The sequence below is a fragment of the Paralichthys olivaceus genome, chromosome 4, assembly GCF_024713975.1.
Source record: "Paralichthys olivaceus isolate ysfri-2021 chromosome 4, ASM2471397v2, whole genome shotgun sequence".
Classification (NCBI taxonomy): domain Eukaryota; kingdom Metazoa; phylum Chordata; class Actinopteri; order Pleuronectiformes; family Paralichthyidae; genus Paralichthys; species Paralichthys olivaceus.
The window spans coordinates 16,541,297-16,560,714 of record NC_091096.1 but is presented as its reverse complement, the minus strand read 5'-3'; the positions used below and the strand labels follow the sequence as shown (position 1 = coordinate 16,560,714).

The window sequence follows — 19,418 nt, the reverse complement described above, 5'->3', positions numbered from 1 at the left end:
ACATTTAAGACAATCAAACATGAATCATGCACCTTATTTACGCAATAGTTGCACCTTGAGTAACAATCCTAATATACACAGAAGGGACTGAAGATCCAGAGAGATCCACACAGCTTCCCACTCCAGTGAGGGACAAAGGTTGTTCTCCTGAACCCTTGCAACACTTTTACATCACCTCTACTATACCTGAGAGCTGTGTATCAGCTCTGAGAAAAAGTGGGTTACCAGTATCACCAAGCTGCCACAACAAGTTTAGAAACCTGCAGCACGACCTTTCTGGTGGTTTCATCTTATCTGATGCCTGACACAGTCCAAATACAGATGATACGTTCTGTGTGTGCTGTGTGCAAAGAGCTGTGTGTGTGTTGTGTACAGCATGCAGGGCAGAAAGTGTGTATTTAGCCCAAGGTCACAAGTTTTCTGACAATTGTTGGATCGCTAGCATTTGAGTTTGTTTTAGTGCCACGTTTGCTAAAGGGCTGTTTACTATGAGTACAAATACAAACTATCGAGGGGATCCATAATTATATATTATTATAAATAATTGATATCACCTTTTTAAGTTATGAGTTTCTGTATTTAGGATACATGAGTCGCAGCAAGTCTCACCCTCTAAAGTACATAGAGAGGTGAGGTTAGCCAAGACTTAGGTTTGCACAAGGTTTGTTGACATTTGTTTCATTTGTTTCATTTGTTAAAGCTTTAGAAATATCAGTGTAAGTGTTGTTTTAGTAAAGACCTTTAATATGGCATGTTTTATTCATTTTAATCTCATTCTTAAACACTTAAGATATCAAAACAATACTGTTGACCAGGCTCTTAGTTCAAAGGCCTGTGGTCAATAACCTGGCAGCTATAGTTTTACTTTTGTAAGAGCAGAAGGTGTTTCACCTGTGTTTTGGCGACCAGCTCCATTTTGCACCCTGCTAATGCTAACTCTTAAAGATACAGTTGGTAAGTTGCTGCTGAAACACTTTTTATCTATTTTGTCACGTCGGACCAGAGTCCTCAGCTGGAGAGGAACACGCTGCTGAAGCAGAGATGATTTAGCAAGTTAGGCAGTTTGTGTTCATTTGTTTTTCTGGCCATGGGGAAGGGTGGGGTGTAATGATTGGATCTTTTCAAAGCGTAGCTTGCTTTTGCTAACCTTTCCTGGATTACCAACCCTAGCTTTCAACACTTGGAGGCTTTAATTAATCAAACTAAACTGTCAACCATGGCTCTTTTTTAAAATGTATAAACGCCTGTTGTGTGCAGCCATGTTTTTTCCTTTTATGAGAATTTAGGATGTTGCATCTTTCAGTTTTAAATTTTTCTTTTGCACAAAGGCAGAATCTTAAAAGCACACAGTAGGGATAAATGAAGCTAAAAATGCTAACACTGCTAACACACCAGTTGTCTACACCACTTGCACAAACAAAATGACACACTGAGTCTTAGATTAGTATCAGCACTTCATATGCACTTAACTGCGTTAGTGGCCCCATAAATAAAATTACATAGACAAGGCCCTGAGTGTTCGGGATGTAGTGGAAGTACTGAACAGAGTAGTCGCTGCATTCTTGCTTATCAGCACCACAGTCACTTGCTGGGATGTTAATCGGGGTCCACATGAGCCCGCGTGCACATGAGGACTGCTGGAGCATTGAAGACCCTGTATACTTATATGTTGAGTTTGGGCTGTCGGAAGTGGTTCATTAATCAGCTCCTGAGGCTCGCTCATGGCTCTAACTGCCCCTCCCTCTCTTCTTACTGACCCACATGTTGTATGTTATCAGCACCAGCTTCAGAAACATGAGCAACAAATAAGGATTACACTCTATATCTCCTGGAGAATCTAAATCCAAAGGATGATGCATCAACATCGAGAATCAAGCCAGGCGTATTCTGCACTCATTTAATCATTGCTCATTTCAAACTGTAATGTTCAAAATGTGTATATAGGCACAATCATAAATTGTGCCTATATACACAAACAAATACATAAACAAAGTGTTTACTCCTCTATGGTACTTCAAATAAAATAAAAGCACAGCAGGGGAGGAGTATATGAGGATTCATCAAATAAATAAGACTTATTCATAAAGTATAATAAATTGCTGATATTGTTTTTAATATTCTTATGTTCTCTTGTGCTGCAGAGGTGCCGCTTGTCCTCTACCTGTTCCTGCTCATCTCTCTGGTGTGGCTGTGGGCAGGGCTGCATATGGGCTACAGGTCCCTGTGGATGCTCATCCTCTACGTCATCTTTAACTGCCTCCTGGTGAGCTCATGGACGTGATTATCTCTGTGCATGCATGCTTGCATGTTTGTATACATACTAACAGGTTTATATGTTCATATATACAATTATTTGAACACACCCATCAAGTATCTTGTATTAGGAAGTGCATTATATTACAATTCTTAACTGGTATACACTGTACCAGTGAAATGTATGTGATTTGCTGTTCAGTGTCTCCCTCATCATTTTCACAGGTTATGTTAAATGTTAAATATAGAGCTTTTCTTGTCTTGATGACTGGGATTTAGGGTTCAGTGTCTTGCCAAGGACACGTTGGCATGGGGAATGGAGGAGCCGGAATCAAACCACTGACTCTGGTTAGTGGATGACCCGTTCATCCGCCTGAGCCAAAGCTGCCCTGTTTATCAACAGGATATTTAGTTGTCATCTTTGTTCATCTTCCTAACGCAGAGTTATGAAGTGAAACTCATCAACAGAAAAGTTTTGATGTAATCTCAAGCTTGACATTAGTAAAAGTTTGACTTACTTTGACTTGACATCGTCTGATTTTGTTGCACAGCTCACAGTATCGCATACAAGGCTTATCTCCCAACTAACTGCTGCTGTGTTCAAACTCAGCGTGAACTTTGCACAGTAAGCCAGAAGAACGCATGGGGATTTCGAGGGGGCTACTGGGTGCTATTATAAAATCAGGATGTGTACTTTTGGATTAGTGTTGATTTATTCTTCAGTGTGATAGTTGGACAACCTGTTTGTATTGCATACTGACTGTGATATAAGTGTGTGTGTGTGTGTGTGTGTGCGTGTGTGTACTCTTTTTGGTTCCTGTTGCTGTGTTTGTTGACTCAGTGAATGAGGGAGTTTTGAAGTCTACTTCATCGCACTTTGAAGCTCAGCTTTGAAGTGTTGCTGGGGCAGAACAAGAGGAGACAGGGGTGGAGAGACAGGGTTATCACTGTGACACATCTCGCTCTCTCTCTCTCTCTCTTTCCATCTCTTTCTCCACTTATCCATTAGTGGTTTTGTCTGTGTATTGTCTCTCTGTCAAGTTGCTGCTCCCTGTCTTTAGTCTGACTCTGTGCTCCAAGTATCAGTGCAGATAATGAGCAGACATTAATGAAATACAGGTTTATCATCAAATGTCCCCTCACAGCTGGAAACCTCCAGTCAATATCACAGGTACTTCAAAGAGTCACATAACAAACATCAATGTTACTCAGCTAATACGTCTGGATTCAGTATCTGATAGTAAATTATTCATGACCACATGTGTAATACAACTTACACAGCCTTCACAAACAAATAAAATCACTTGTAATACACAAAATGACATAGTGTGCATTGTAATGGAAAAGTGGAAGTTATTTATGTGGCTGAAAATTCATTGCCCCCTACTCTCTTCAGTGCAATAGAATATGGTCTTTCTTGTGTTCTTTGTCTCTGTTTGTGGTCTCCTCTGTCATCCTCGGAGAGACACCATCTCTCTGTAAAGTGTGCCAGAAGAAGTCTGTGGTAACCCGTGGTGATATGTGGCATTCACATGCCAAAGACAACAGCGCTGCACCAAAGTAAACATCTCCTGTTGGTAGAGTGTCTAATGAGGAGAAGTGATGTCAACGTAAACAGCTGATGTCACATTAAGAACTTGTTCATGAGCTGCAGCAGAGTTTGTCCCACTTTATGACATCATGTGGTCAGTTTCATTGGCTGACCAATAGAATGATGATGGTTTTTAAGGGTGTTTTGTCATAAGTTACATGAATGGTAGGGCTGCACAATTAATCATATGGAGACCATGATTCTCATTTACCATAGGAAGAAGTGTTTTTTGTTCTGTTGCTGCATCGTATATATATCTGTGTGCAGGAATATTTGCTTGCGTTATCCTCCATCGTGTATTTGTCTCTCAGAATCCATTCGTCCACTACTGTACTGCACTCCAACTTTCTTTCAAAGAATCTAAAGCCCCACCGAAATGCTGCATCATCTTTGCTTTCTCCCTCAGCCCATGACGTTATCTCATGTAATGCAGAGTAACAGAAAATCATCAGTGAGTGAGAGAAAAGTGGAGAAAATCAGACATGGAAAAATGAAAACAAAATGAATCCAGAAGAAACACGATAATGAGAGAGAATATTGATCTAAATTCTCAACAAGAAAGTTGGGATTTGCTTCAGCCCCACACCCTCTCTTGTCTTCTCTTCTTCTTTCTTTCCTGGGATTGAATGGTCGAGAACATGTCACATTCCTAAATCAATATCTCTGACAAATTAAATTTTAAGCAACCGTAATGCGTTGCTTTTCTTTTATTTAGGCCCTAAGAGCTACCAAGTCTTCTGCATCCATTCTTCCAATGTCCACCTTCATACAAATGAAAGAAACACTCAAACAACACTAGTCTCCTCATGCTGTCTCCATGGCAATCAGCTGCATTTCTACTGAGTGAGGGCAAATACAACATAAAGGGACTTCCTGCCAAACCTGGCCTCACACTGCACCCACCGTGTGACGAGTTGACCCTTGCAGCTAACGTTTCAAACTTTCTCTTGGAGAAAAAGAAACTATTTTAGAAAAGAACTGACGATTGATTTTCAATTCCTGCTGCTACATTGCAACCTCAAACCTCAGACTAAAGCGCCAGCCCCTGGGGTTTGGTGTGGGTCTGCAGTCTGAATAAGAAAGGATTCATCAGAGTGGAACAGACAGGTAAAAAGCCCCAAAGCCAAAGCACATTGATTAGCAGTAAACAAACGCGTCTGACCCAGTTTTCAAAAAGCATCACTAACAAAATGGACTCTGTAGATGGCGATGCTGCTGCCATGTGCCAAGCATGGTTGCAATTAGATTTGTGTGTGTGTGTGTGTGTGTGTGTGTGTGTGTGTGTGTGTGTGTGTGTGTGAATAGAGTTTCAGGGAGAGAGCTGACATTATTTGTGGGGCTTCCATTCTGGGCAGAATGAGTGTTTAATGAAAGAAAATGGGATCCTGATAAATGACAATGAAGGAGAAAACGTGTTTCTTTATCGAACACTCTCCACACCACCTTAACAAACACTTCAATCAGATATCACACAGAAAAAGATACTACCTGTTTCTGGCAACACTATTTCATGGGCTGTAAATCCAGTAACAGGCTAACCATATGTAAACAGAGCAGTCTCGTCCTTTAGGCGGGGCTTTAATTTCATCATTTTCCATTTTGTTCCATTGCCTTGAGGTGGGAAGTCATTATACCGTGGGTCCCTGCTGCAAACTATGCTTTAGCTGTTATTGTTTCCTTCATGTTGTGAAGTTTCCATTAGGAGAATTTTCCATGTTTACCTCTGTGGTGTTGTTGATGTGGTTGTGTGGCACACCTCCCTCCAGCTGATTACTGTGCGCCATTAAATACATGCAGATGCTACAGCTGTGCTCAACTTAGACTACTCTTCAGTTACTGAGTGCTCTGACCTAAACCTAAACAAACCTTTAGGTTCCAGGCTATTAAACTGAAAATTATATAATACGACAGTTTAACTCTCCATGTCCCAGTTCCCTACAATTCTTTTTTGTCCATTGTATAACATGTTAGTGAGGATTTACATGTTTTGCCACATCAAGCTAAATTAAAATACAATAATCAACTCTTCCTGCCATGTAAAGGCCTCCTTTCACATCGCTCCACTTCATCTCCTCCAACATCTTTTCTGTAGCGCAGTAGATTCTGTAGAAAACAATGTTTTTATTAGCTCCAGCTCCAACATGATCCGCTCAGTTTCAGTTTCCATTGTTTAAAACACACAGTGGTATAGAAACCTCACAGCCGACTGCTGTTTGGTGGTGTAATTACAGAGCAACACAGACACAACACACACACTCACAATGACATCGGCCACTTGCGTTGGCCAAAGCAACCCAGGCTTAATCCTTAATTTGTTGTATCATCTCATTCATAAACATCAGCAGCCATTGACCAGCCTCATTTAATTCAAATTCCACCCACGATTCCTCATTCAACCTTTTATTGAGCTATAAATACAAACGATATCTGTGTGTTAATTATGGAGAAGACTTGAGCCCACACACACACACACAAACACACACACACACACGCACACACACTCAGCTGTGTGAAGCCTGCAAAGAATCAAGATTCAGAGGAAACTGGGCACAGAAAATCATATGTACACAGCACTTTTTTTCGCAGTGACTGAAGGGATTATTACATCAATTATTCAATTTAAAACAAGAACTAAACTGTCTCCAACAGCAACATTCTCACCCTTACCCTAGTCCCTCAAGTCGCCATTTCTTTTCAATCACCTCTTCTTTATTATGTCTCTTTGTCCCATTCGTTCCTCACAAACAACATAATTGTATAGCTATTCATTAGTTTCTTCAATAAACCCTTTTTCTCATTCCTCCCCCCAAAATGTTCTTGCTTATGTTCTCCCTTCCATCCCTCTTTGCTTTCTTTTGATCCCACACTTTGTCCCCCACCCACCCTCCACATTCCCTGCCCTTCCTGCTCTCCTTAGGCCTGTGCTTTCCATCTCTAAAGACGTGGCCTCTCCTGCGAACAGGGAACACTTATATAACAGGCCTACGGTTGTAAAGCCTGTTCCTCCGGCTGTGCAGCCTGCTAATGTTATGTGCTAATCACCCCCAACACTGCTGTGATGAATATCAAAATACATACCCAGACGTGAGCACACACCTGTCTGCTTTTGTTCCATGTTCCCGGTGATCATGCAGTGAAGAAATTCATTTGTTCTCAAAATAATACACAAAAGGTGCAAACAAAAAGTCACAACACAATAATTACTTACTAATCTGTCCTCGGACATTAATGCATACTCTAAACTGTACCTTTGTGTGGATGTAGAGTGCCAGACAGTTTGTGTAACTCACTCTCTCAGGCTATAAAACACAGCTAATGACCTGTGAGCTTGTTCCTCGTTCAGTTTTATGTTATTTGCAGACTTTTTTTTCCTCCTACTTACATGCTGGAAATTCCAGTTTGGCAATGCAGCCATAAAAACACAGCTTCCAGTCGTAGCTGCTGCTGTTGTTCCTAATGTTGTTTGTGACCATCACAACTGATAGAACCCTTTTATTCTATTTCAATATCCCTGGTGTACCTGCTGATGGCTTTGCTTTGTACAGGAGCCTGCTGGACATGTGTTATTGTGCTCTGTTAAGTGTGTGTCTGATCTGCTGTTTCCTGGTCTCTGTTGCACATAAAACAGACTGTGGTTTGATAAAGTGCCGTTAAAGTTTAAATATGCAACTAAACTTAATGTCATGTAAGGAGCTTTGAGGACAATTTAGGAGGTTCTCTCCCTCTACCAACACTGCTCTGTCCTTTCACTTTAAATTGAACCACAAGCCTTAAATGACTCTGAGTCTCTGTCTTAGTGCACCTGTATGCACCCACATTCATTCTCCACCCCATTGTGCATTCCATCTCTGTCTGCGGCTGCCGTCATCACCCGCGGATGAGTGTTGTGAAATACTGGAAGGCCCTGTGGTATTTGACACTCTGGTGTTTTGGGGTAATTCACAGCCCAGTGCTGTTGACCAGGAGGATTTGGTAATGACGAGGAAGTGGAGCAGGCAGAAATACCAGGGTGCCAATGATGTCATGGCCCGATGATGAAGTAACTCTCCGTTAATCAGGCTGGAAGAAATGCTGCTGCTGCTAATGATGTGAAATTTAGGATTAACTAGTGCAATAGCAATGCTTTGCTTAATAATGTTACCAGTTATTTAATAGTATCGATGTGTACAATTTAATTTAAGCATTTCGTTCTGGGATCTAAGCCACCATGAAACCTGGCAGCAAATGTATAGACTGCGTGTCTGATTTATTCAGGCTTCGACTGATCTTATATGATATTCAGGAATAGAACCGTGGAGATTGTATAACATGTTTCTTATGGCTGATTTTTTTTCCCCTCTCTCGCTACAGGGGCTGTATGTGTTTGCCATTTACTTCGTCATGCACAACCAGCTGTGTTGGCCGACTAAAGCCAGTTACACAGTGGAGATGAACAGCCATGACTCGCCCGACTCTACGTACCAGGGAGGGGGACCCACCACTGTAGGGGGTGACATCAGCAAATCAACCCAGAATCTCATCAGCGCCATGGAAGAGGTATAAGACTCACATGCAGAGAGCTATCACAGAGACACAGGCCCTTTTAAGCTGTGTGAACACATCGGTGGCCACACTGAAGGACCGTCAACTCAGCGGATGTCCTCTGCCTCGCTACAGTTTCTTAACAGACTGAAAATAGTAGCTGTCTTTCCCATACATTGATTTATTTGTGGCCATCGGCACAATATCAACATCGACTGCAGCAAATCGATTTGCTATTTTGAAGTGACTAGAATAATGAATCATTTTAAAGCAGACCTGCGTGCAGTGCTTTGATTTGCTCAGCCCCTCAGGCCCTGCTATGTCTTCTCTCTCTTCGTCTCACAACAGCACACACCCACACAACTGGCTGGAACAAGATCATTTGGACTTTGCAAACAGAAATGATGTGCCTGTTTATTTCTATATGGAGCGTGGAAGTGAGATCCAATCAGAAGTTGTTGATGGAGACAAATATGAGTGGCGGGTGTGAACTGACATAGTCAGAGTGTCTACTTGTGATCGATTAATATGCCAGAGACAGATACATTAATATAATGAAATACAGTATAAATATAAACATATACTGTACATATTAAATTATATGGATTTACAGTATTTCCGCTCATAACTTTTGGCTCTAATGCTGAAAGTCACTTATAGTTTGATTACAGTACACTACATTTTCCACTGTCAACCATATCCACTCTCATAACTATATAGGACATTTATGGGGGGTTTATGATCTGGGTTTTATGTATATTTGGCCTTCAGGTCCATTGGTTATGCAATTTAAAACTGGCTTAGTTGAACTTATATACCAACTATTGTTGGTGACATATCAATAGACTAGTACTCTGCAACTTTGTTAATAACAGGTTATCTGTTAAGTGTTTTGAATCAAAAAAGGTGTGGTTGGTAAAAGAAATGTGATTTTCTTCAAAAACTACATTTCGATCTTTACTTTTTTTCCCCTCACCATCGATCACCTTAGTCACTTTTTTGTCCCCCATGGCTCTGTTTGCCCATTCCTCTGTCACACATTTCTCACATCAGCTGAGTGTGGCTCCACTGAGAACATCAGTAGTCACTCACTCCGACACTGATTCTCATTATGTAATATGTGTGTGTGTGTGTGTGTGTGTGTGTGTGTGTGTGTGTAAACGGTCAGTCTTGATACCTCCCACTAACACCCTCATAAACTCCTCATATGACTTTTCTGCAATACGGGCCCATCGCATGCAAACACACATGAAGCTCTTCTACAGTCTCTTTGACTAACTTTGTCCTTGGAGAATACCCTATAAGGACTGAGCTGCTGGGAGGAAGAGAGGGAAGGAGAAAAAAAGGGGGCAGGTTTAACTGCATTACTCACGGCCCCCCTCCCTTTTCTTCCTCGATCCCTCCACACATAGCAGTCCAGTAATCTTGTTTTATTCATGAGAGCACACTCCCCTCCCGCCTCTCCGAGATTTAATAAGAAAAATGAAATCTAAGAGCGGCAATCTAAGTGTTAGTTGAGTGATGATTTGTGGAGTGGATTGGTTGAAAGGAAATCGACGTGATATTAGAATAGGTTTAGTAACATGTAATTTGAGGGGTGAGTGGCTTATTGAATTGTTTGAGTCATCCACTCGCTGCCTCCTCCTCCTCCTCTCAAAGTGGAGGTGACAGATCTGAGGTGCCGGGTGGTGCTTTATCCACATCACCGGGACGCTCTGTACTCATTGTACCCATTACGGCCAAGCATGCCTCACAAAACGGAGACATGCGCACACATTTATGCATGTGCATGGAAAAATAAGCCATTCATAATATATGAACACAGTGGAAAACAAGAAGAGATGATGTATTCATGTGATTCATATGGAAAAGAATGAGTGTATAAGTGACATGATTTTACTATAAGGAAAATCCCCATCGTAACTAATATATGAATACATATATATGTATATCATTGTGCTGGCAGCATCACTTTCATGGTGTTCTCAAGACTGAATCGGTATGAAACCCCAAACCCACTGACCCCACTCTCACCCCTTGAACCTGCTTTGACCCTGTGGGTTGGACTTAACCCTTTGGGGTGCTTGGACAACATGCATTCTGCATGACCCTAACTCATCACAGACATGACTACATGGCTGAAAGACCCAGCCATTCTCTGAATTAAGCATTTATATGTGTGTGTGTGTGTGCGTGTGTGTGCGTGCTTGCGTGTGTATGTGTGCATGCATGCACTTTATAAGAATAACTTGAAAAGTGCTGTATGAAGAAATGCACTGCTTTGAAGGTAAAACCTCACAGCTCACAAATGATGTAACTATAGTATTTATTGTAAATGATGGTGTTTTTCCTGTGTGACTCATATGACTGTACTGTGTGTGTCAGGTGTCAGCAGACTGGGAGCGAGCGTCTCTGCGGCACAGCAGTCAGCACAGCAGCATGTTCAAACCCAGCCCTGTGATGGGGACCTACACCACCGAGGGAGGTTTCATCAACACAAACATGGTCACTACTGACGAGGAGTCACAGGAGTTTGATGACCTCATATTTGCCTTAAAAACTGGTGAGGATCCCACCAACACAGGAATGAGATGTCTGTTCAACGGTTACTTACAGAAAAGTACCATTATTGATCTCAGTCAGGCTCAAAAGTTGTGTTAACATTACTTCACATCTTCACCTGTTACATCAGCATCCTCCTTATAACAACAGAAATATGAAATATTTTAGTTTAAAACAGAATCACAGAAATAGCAGTGGACTTCTATGTGAGATACATGTACTGAATTTAGCATACTAACCAGTCAGCGGATGCTAGCCAGACCATCCCATCTTATACAGGTATGCAGCCACCAGGCTCTCCTGGATCTCAGTCCAAGCTTGAAATAAAACTTATAAAATTTGACATTCTCTGCAAAACATCTCCTCATGCAAACATGAGTTGCATGTGATAAGAATATCAATTATCACATAATAACATGTACATTTTTACATAGTCATTGAAAGTTATGATATTAATGTTATAACAAGATTATAGAATATTTTGTTGCAACATTAAAAGTTTGTTCTTATAATGTATTTAAATTAAAGGATCTCTTTCTCATATGTATATTCGTGTGTGTGTGTGTGTGTGTGTGTATATGTGTGTGTATGTGTATGTGTGAGTGTACGTCTATGTGTGTATAAAGAAAGTCATTCTGCTGCTGACCTTAAATCTCTCTGCTGCCATGGAAACCATTCTTCCTCTATCACCATCAATGTTTAATGAGCTGAGGGCCTGAACTGCTCGCTGATATATCACTAACACACAGACACCCACACACACGCACATACACACACACACACACACACACACACACGCACACACACTCTCCTACAAACACACAGATGCTCCTCTCCTCACTCTCTCAAATCGCTGGGTAAATGCTTCTCTGTGTCTGAATGAGAATCGGCTGGATGACAGCCAAGAGTAGCCTGAGTACATCAGGACACTCCACTGCTGTTGATGTGAGACAGAAAGACGACTCCACTAGAGTCGTTTTCACACATGAAAAACAAGCAGTCTGATGAGGTATAACTCCACAGGCAGGGCCGAGCTGTCTTTAATACTGAATAAATACCATCATAAACATGTCATGAAGAGTTGAGGCTAATATCTAAATGTTTTTGCTGTTTGGCTCTTCCTTACATATCACATGTGAAATGTGAAGCTTATTTGCCAGTAAATTAAATAAATATTATCCCTTCAACAGGTAAGTATAAACCTTTGGACACTTAAAGGATATAGGTGCAATTTAAAATAGCATTAACCTGTTTTAGTGTCAAATCACAAAATTGAGATACAGAGTTATATTGTAATGAATATTTTCAGCATATTATATTCTCTATAAACTTCTCAGATTTTCTGTGTTCTTTGTGATTGTACCCTTTTATTGACTTTTGAATTAATTTTGAATCACAAAACCTTTCGGGAAACAAAGTGAAGACATTGAAGAATACTGTCGCTAAAAATGTGTGTTTTTGGTTTGTTTTTAAATCAGTTTCATCAGGAAAGGTGAATTAATCATGAAGTCAAGCAGTCAAGGAAAAACAATCTCTGGATGTGATTGTAATTCTTTGGTTGTTTATCGCTCTGCAGATCATCATCAGTCCCTGTTACTGTCCATTAATACCACCATTTCTCCCAATGAAAACCATTTAGTCTCTTATCATTACGAGAGCAGGCGTCTGCTCCTCTTCACGCTCTGGGAGAGATAAGAAACGGGTAAAAATAAACAGACCAAAATCATTAGACCCTGATTTTAATGGGACTGATTCAGGTCACATTGAATTTCTATGTCAATCCTGAGATTCTGGAGTAATCCTCAACAGTTACTGAGTAACTTCAGGACTGATGGTTTTAAGCCTATTGAAGCTGCAGTCCTGAAGTCTGGTTGGACGCCCTGTCTGGGACACAGCAGGCTTTACATTTTGAAACCTAAATCAAACTTTACTTTGATGTTTGAGTCTCAGTGAATCAGTTTGTGAGAACACAAATGGCCAAGTTAGAGGCTCCAGACATTCTCCGGAGTTTCCACTGCCAGCCCCCTAGTAGAAACTCTAGATAATGTCCATGTGAGAATAGAGCAAGAGATACTCCAGAGGATTCACAGCGAGTGGGTGGGCTCGTTGATGACATTTCTAACACTCAACAAATGCTAAACTGAAAAACCATGATAGAAAAGAGGAGCCATACAGTAAGAAGATGGAGATATCAACTTAGAAAGACAGCGTCATTCAAGAGCTTTTGGTTTTGTTTGGTGATACGGGCCAACGTCTCTGTCACCAAACAAAACAAAATCCCTCTCTGCAGTGGAATTCATATGTTACATCCTGCATGCTGCACCACCCCTCACCTGAACGCTCCGGAGATTTCTGTGTTGCTGTGAAGGTGTCTGAGCAGAGAATCTCCAGCTGCGTTGTTCTAGTGTGAAAGACTGAAACTTGGACAGAATCTTGGACAGAGATAACCTCTAACACTCATGAATCCTGTGGTGACAAGGTCAATCCGACCAAGACAAGTCTGTACATGATTTTGTGTGTGAAGTAAATGGACAGTTGTAGCAGTGATGCATACTGCTGTCCTGAGCCTGTGTGCCATTCAGCCCTCAACACCCTTTGGAGCTGCAGCGAACACACCAGGGGATTTTTTGCTCCTCTTGTCTGCAAACTCAGCAGTTTGAAGCAATCATTCATATTCTTCAGTGTAGCAAAGAGGCAACTTTGAAAGATTTAATTAAGTCAAAGCAGTTGGCTCCTCTCAAGTCTCTGGCAGGGCCTCAAGAAAATGTAACTCTCCACCAGACACCTGATCTCAAAATAGAACGCTAACTCGAAAGTTGAATTATAAAAAAAGAACAAAATCTATGAGCTGATAAACTTGGTTGTGTACATGAACTCTGCTGTCGAAACTGCTTTTTTGCTTCGTGGGTCACAAGGACATGTTTTCATTTCACCCTTCCCCTGGTGACCTCTGACCTTCTCTTTGTCCATATGTGTCATGCTGAATTTATAACCACGTTTAATCTCGACCGGTCAGTCAGCAGGAAAGATAAATCGAGAATCACAATTACATAACTGTCTGACGGGGTCAGTAACTCGTGCTGTAATGAGGGTCTTCACACTTCATTTGGTCGTGAACCATTAACACACACATACGCACACACACACACACACACACACACACACACACACACACACACACACACGCACACACACACATCATGACTGAGGTCTGAAAATAGACATGTTGGTTTTACTGTTGAACCGCCAGTTCTCTGCATGAAGGATCATAAGTCTGGATACTTCTCTGGTTATGTCACATATGGCCTCATTCTAAAGGTTACAGTTCAGTGCATAAAGCAAAGTATTCAACGTAGGACACATAATGGGATGACCTGTTGGCGCTGTATGAGACGGCTGCCCCTCCAGTAGCTCTTCAGTTTTTAGCTCTTTTTAACCTCTTTCTCACGTTTATTTCTAATTTTCTGCTCTTTTTAGGAAGACATTGTGTGTCTGATACATTTATATCCCATGGTTATGTTTAACTTTAAAATGCAACCAGGAGCTTTTTATTTTTTTTAATTTCCCTGAGGGAGTCTTACCAAAGGGATCAATAAAGTTCTATCTAATCTAATCTAATATATAAATACATGTCTCTGCTGGCAGTGCATCATGCTGATGTGTGATATATGATTCTGATAATGCCCAGCCCAAGATCTATTCTAAAATTATTCAAAAAATGTAATTAAATGAACAAATGTTCTTCTTGGAAATGAGAAATGTTTGGATATGTCTAAATGTTTATCAATAACAATATCATGTTTTGCAAGATGGAGAAATCCTTGCAGCAGTGGCTAGATTGATATAAAGACAGAGAGAAAAAGGATGTCTCTCATCTCTTGTAAGTTTATTTGTATACATGCTGTCTATAGTAGTAACTGTTCATGAACTTAAAAAAACATACTATATGTCGTAACGCTACATCGTCATTATTTTTCCCCAAAGGCTTGTTGTGTAATTTATCCTTTGACATATAAAGAGTTGCTTTGTGTGCCTCTCTAATTTACAGCTCGTTACCATAACTGATCAGATACGGTACATTACGCTCTCCGATAACCCACAGATTACGACACACAGAGTTACATAATACCATGTCGGCACTAATCAGACAAATGTGAAAGATGATTAGCACTGGAACTGATTAGCAGCAGAGATGTGTGGCACTGAACCAATGAGGCTGTTTGGTTGCCCTGATGTTGAGTAAGGGATATGTAATACATGATATGTATAATTGTACATATATACATTTTGATACACGAATGGAAATTAAGATAATCATCTTTTAAGGATTGAGGATTAATGAAACTTTTTTTGTCTCTTTTAGGGACCGGCCTTAATGTCAGCGATAACGAGTCCATCCCCGGAAGCCACGACGGCGGGAGTATAACCAACTCCCAAATCGTTGAGCTGAGACGAATCCCAATAGCAGACACACACCTCTAACCTTCTCATCTCACACACGTCCCGTGTCCTCTATTCTTCTTATCAAAGAGAAAAATTACAACCCAGTATTTTTATATTACGAAATGCTTTTGCACTAAAAAAAACTTTTTTTAATGGAACATTTCCACATAGATGTTTGATACTGTATGTGATTTTTACTGTACATGTTTTTATATGTATGTATGTATATATAATCCTATACAGAAATGTTTCACTAAATTAATTTTTAAAAGTCCCTGATTTTCTGAATGTATATTTGGATTTTTTTTTGTTCTGTAGAGACCTAGAAAATGAAATAGCCAGCTGTGCCCCATTTAGTACAACTTCTGCTGCCGAGGATGGAGATTGTGTAACATAGCTAATAAATAATTTACTATATATTTTACATTTGAATATGCTGATTGCGTTTATTGTGGCTCATAACCCTCCGAAGGCAGTTTACTACAGGAGTGTGTGTGTGTGTGGGGGGGGGGGGTGTTCGCTGATGGTTATGTAAGTGAGCCACTGTGGGGTCAGAGGTCACACTCATGGAGGATGGTTTGTGTTGTTGGATGAGTTGAGTTTCGGAGCCTGGCTCTGTACGCTGAGCAGAGGTCTGATGACTCTGCTGGTGTCGGCAGACTTCAACAAGCCAGAGTCTGAACTTTAGAGCTGAGAAGTGTGGTTTCATTTGTCTATGATCTTCTCCATGAAGAATCTATTCCCCCGTCCAGCCCTACAACAGCAGATTTGAACCTCATGGAATCCACTGTCTATTTGACCCTTGCACTGACCTTTAACCTCTGCTCTCCCCTCCACCAGCCCGACTTCTGAACTTGGTTAGTGGCGGTGTGAGAGGCTGTTACTTTTTTCTGCTTATGAGCAAGAATGTTGGGGTTGCAAGAGTAGACATCAGACACACGCTGGAGTTTAAGGATCACCCAGCGATCCATTTGTCGCCAGCCCCTTGCTCGTTACAGCCAATCTGCCAGGTTCATGGTGGATGGTTGAGGTGGTGATTCCAGTAGATAATGAGAAAGCAGCAGCAGTAGCGGGAGATGAGTGGGCTGCTTGAAGATATTCTGAAAATAAGAACCAGCTAGACAGTGGTGTCTCTTGATGAACCTCCCACCCACTTGCAAATGGTTTCATTCTCCTTCCTGCAGCCAGGAGTTTCATTGCTTTAGATTTATAAGAACATATTTATTGTTTTTCCAGGAAAAAGCTGCAAGCAGATTGGGTCCAGAACGCAGAGTTGAGATGTTTGAAAAATTTAAAGAAATATCTCAGAGCACAACAATGTTTGGTGTGCATGCCTTCTCTGTCTCCTACAAGGTGATTACATCACTGTGAGACCCATCCTTTAAGTGCCAGTCGTTTTCCTCTGGGATTTGAAAGGAAAACATTGCCGTAATGAGCAAACAAGTCATTACTTCTTTTAACAAGATAATGTTCCACAGTCTAATGGCTGCAGCTTCTGGGTTTGTGTTCTCCTTCTGCGAATGAGCTTGTAACGGTGCAGTGTAAACTTTTGATTGTCATGTAGCATTTGTAAGCAGGTTTAATTGTTCACCTCCTTCAAAGAAAGCAGTAAAGACACAAGCGATTCATTTTGATGCATTGTTGAAGCCTGCCATCATGCCGACACTACAACTCCAACGTATTCCCATTGTGCATCCGCTGTAGGATATTGCATTGCCTGTAGATTGTATTATGTCATCATTGCTCATGAAATATGGTGCAAACAACATCAGTATGTTGACCTTTGATCAGATGTGCTGATAAGTACTGCATTAAAAGTGCTGATGACTAGTTATCCAAGTGCACTCTGCTTTTTAAGTCCATATGTTAGTTATGTAATTAATCACATTCATTTTGACTTGATTCGTAACTAATATTTTTCATGTAAACTGGGAAACCGAGGCCTGTTTCACAAAAGTGACCTGCGACCACTTTTGTGGTGTGAAAGTGATTTGGAATTGCAAATTGTCATGTTTCATAAATGATTGTTGCTGACAAGTTGAAGCTGTGTCTGACCTATAAGGCTCATGTGAGCTCAAAACCAGGAGAGCCAAACTCTATCAATATATATATGTATAATAAGTCCCTCCTCATTCACCTGTGAGTTTCTTGGCAGATCATTGCCATGGGCGTGGATAACCAAAATGTCAGGGGAAGGAAATGTCTGCGCATGCCTCTTTTGCCAAACCACTCAACTTTCTCCCCAAAATCCTCATACGCTGGTTTCTTACCGTGATGAATGTAACTTGACCTGTTGATCCAGATCTGGATCTGACTGTTTGTGTGTCTTTCTCCTTCTCTGGTCAGGTGATATTTGTGATTTGACCAGAATACAAGAAAATGTTCAACTTTTTCAGATCAGTTGCTGTTTTTCTGTAAAAAAACGAAATAAAAATTGTTATCATTTACATACAACAAAAAACTGCTAACATTATTCAATCAATCCCCTGAAATCTTGCTATAGGACCTTTTTATTACCCTGCAGTGTTGCCTCTGGATGGGCTCACCACAGGGGTTTACCTCTTCTCTGGAGAGTCTTGTCTTCTTCCTCTCCACTGAGATGCTACTTACCCTTCTCTTGCGCAGGCCCAACTGTAGAGCCTCTTCCTTGTCTCCCGCACTTGCAATCCATGCCATTAGAGAGCCTCAAGTGAGATGGAGAGTTAAATTTTCGTCATTCAGCTGTTTTAGCCATAGGAGGTAAAGTAATTAAACAGCCACTGGTCTCAGACTGTATAGCAAACAAGTCAATTTTGAAGTCCTCTGTCTCTTCTGGCCTGTGCACCCTCTTCATATGGCATGAGGCGAGAGAGCAGACAACCCGGCTGAACAGCTGATTCACGTGAATCTGTGAGTGAAGGACTACATCCTTGATGCATGGCCATCTCACACAGTAAAGGAAGGGAAACAGTAAACAACATATTCCCATCAGTCATGTCCTACTTCCAGAACTATCAGGGGTTTCCCTCTTTAACGACTCCCTTTGAAATAACTTTATGAAAAATGAATCCATGAGTCTGACACAATATTTGAAAGAAAAGGAGATGAAGTTACACCACCAAACAAAAAGAAATGACATTGTGTTTATTTATATACTTCATGTGACGTTCAGCTGATGTTTATTATGACAACCACCATCTCCGTGTATCAAATCGTTCTTTAAATTCAATGTGAAGGGTGTGAATTTCTGAAACACGATAATGCCACCGCGCAACTGATTTCTGTTGCTCTTTTATTCTGCAACACAATAAACGTAAGAAAACCATTCTTTAATTCTTCAGGCTCTGAACAAGAGCACAGTTCAGGTGAACACACACTAGTCAAACCTTTTAATGGAGCATTACAACATGTTGTCTCAGAGCACAATACCCTGACCCAGTTTCAGACATACAGTAGAGCCTGGCCCCAACAGTCTTTGTGAAATCAATTCAGGCTACATCAATACTACTGCGTTTTTGGTTAAAAAATGCAGAATTTGACTGCAGAACACTTGTATTTGTTTGTCCATGTACACCGGTAAGTCTTAGTTCGTAGTTCTTCCGGAAAGGGGGTCGTGTGATCGGAGCCTATCGAATTAGAGAAGGCTTTATCGTGATCGAAATTCAAATAGAAAGACCCAATCAGCAAGCGGTTGTGATTGTCTATGTCATTGTTTCCAAACATCTCCATTTCTGCTCGTCCAGATGAAAACAAACCAACGGGGGGTTTCAAACGAAAATGGGGATGGCAGTGTTTCCAAACTTCTCAGTTTCAGCATCTCTAAACCTCAGGGGAGGTGTGGACCCCCGGCATGTCTGTAGCAGAGTTCGCATTTTCAATAACCATAATTAATAACTTTAATATAGATAATTTGAAGCTGATTTAATTGAATTAAATTTAACTCAGCATGAATAATATGACCAGGCATTACCGATCAGATTAAAATGTAAAGCGTCAGCCAAAGACAGACCTACAGATTTAGACCCAACATTCTAACAGATACTGCTGAGTAAGCGCTACTGTCTAAATC

General features: G+C 40.9%; 1 protein-coding gene across 3 annotated transcripts in view; it reads left to right on the top strand.

Annotated features, from left to right (window-relative positions):
• Nucleotides 1–17,831, top strand: part of adgrv1 (adhesion G protein-coupled receptor V1) — a 113,552-nt gene extending 95,721 nt beyond the window's left edge. For all 3 annotated transcript variants that reach the window (XM_069523935.1, XM_020093939.2, XM_069523933.1), the window contains 4 exons: nt 2,142–2,263; nt 8,195–8,380; nt 10,751–10,928; nt 15,291–17,831. In XM_069523935.1, the coding sequence (XP_069380036.1) occupies nt 2,142–2,263; nt 8,195–8,380; nt 10,751–10,928; nt 15,291–15,409 (605 nt within the window). In that variant the 3' untranslated portion in view covers nt 15,410–17,831. The remainder of the gene's footprint in view (nt 1–2,141; nt 2,264–8,194; nt 8,381–10,750; nt 10,929–15,290) is intronic.
• Nucleotides 17,832–19,418: the final 1,587 nt, after the last annotated feature.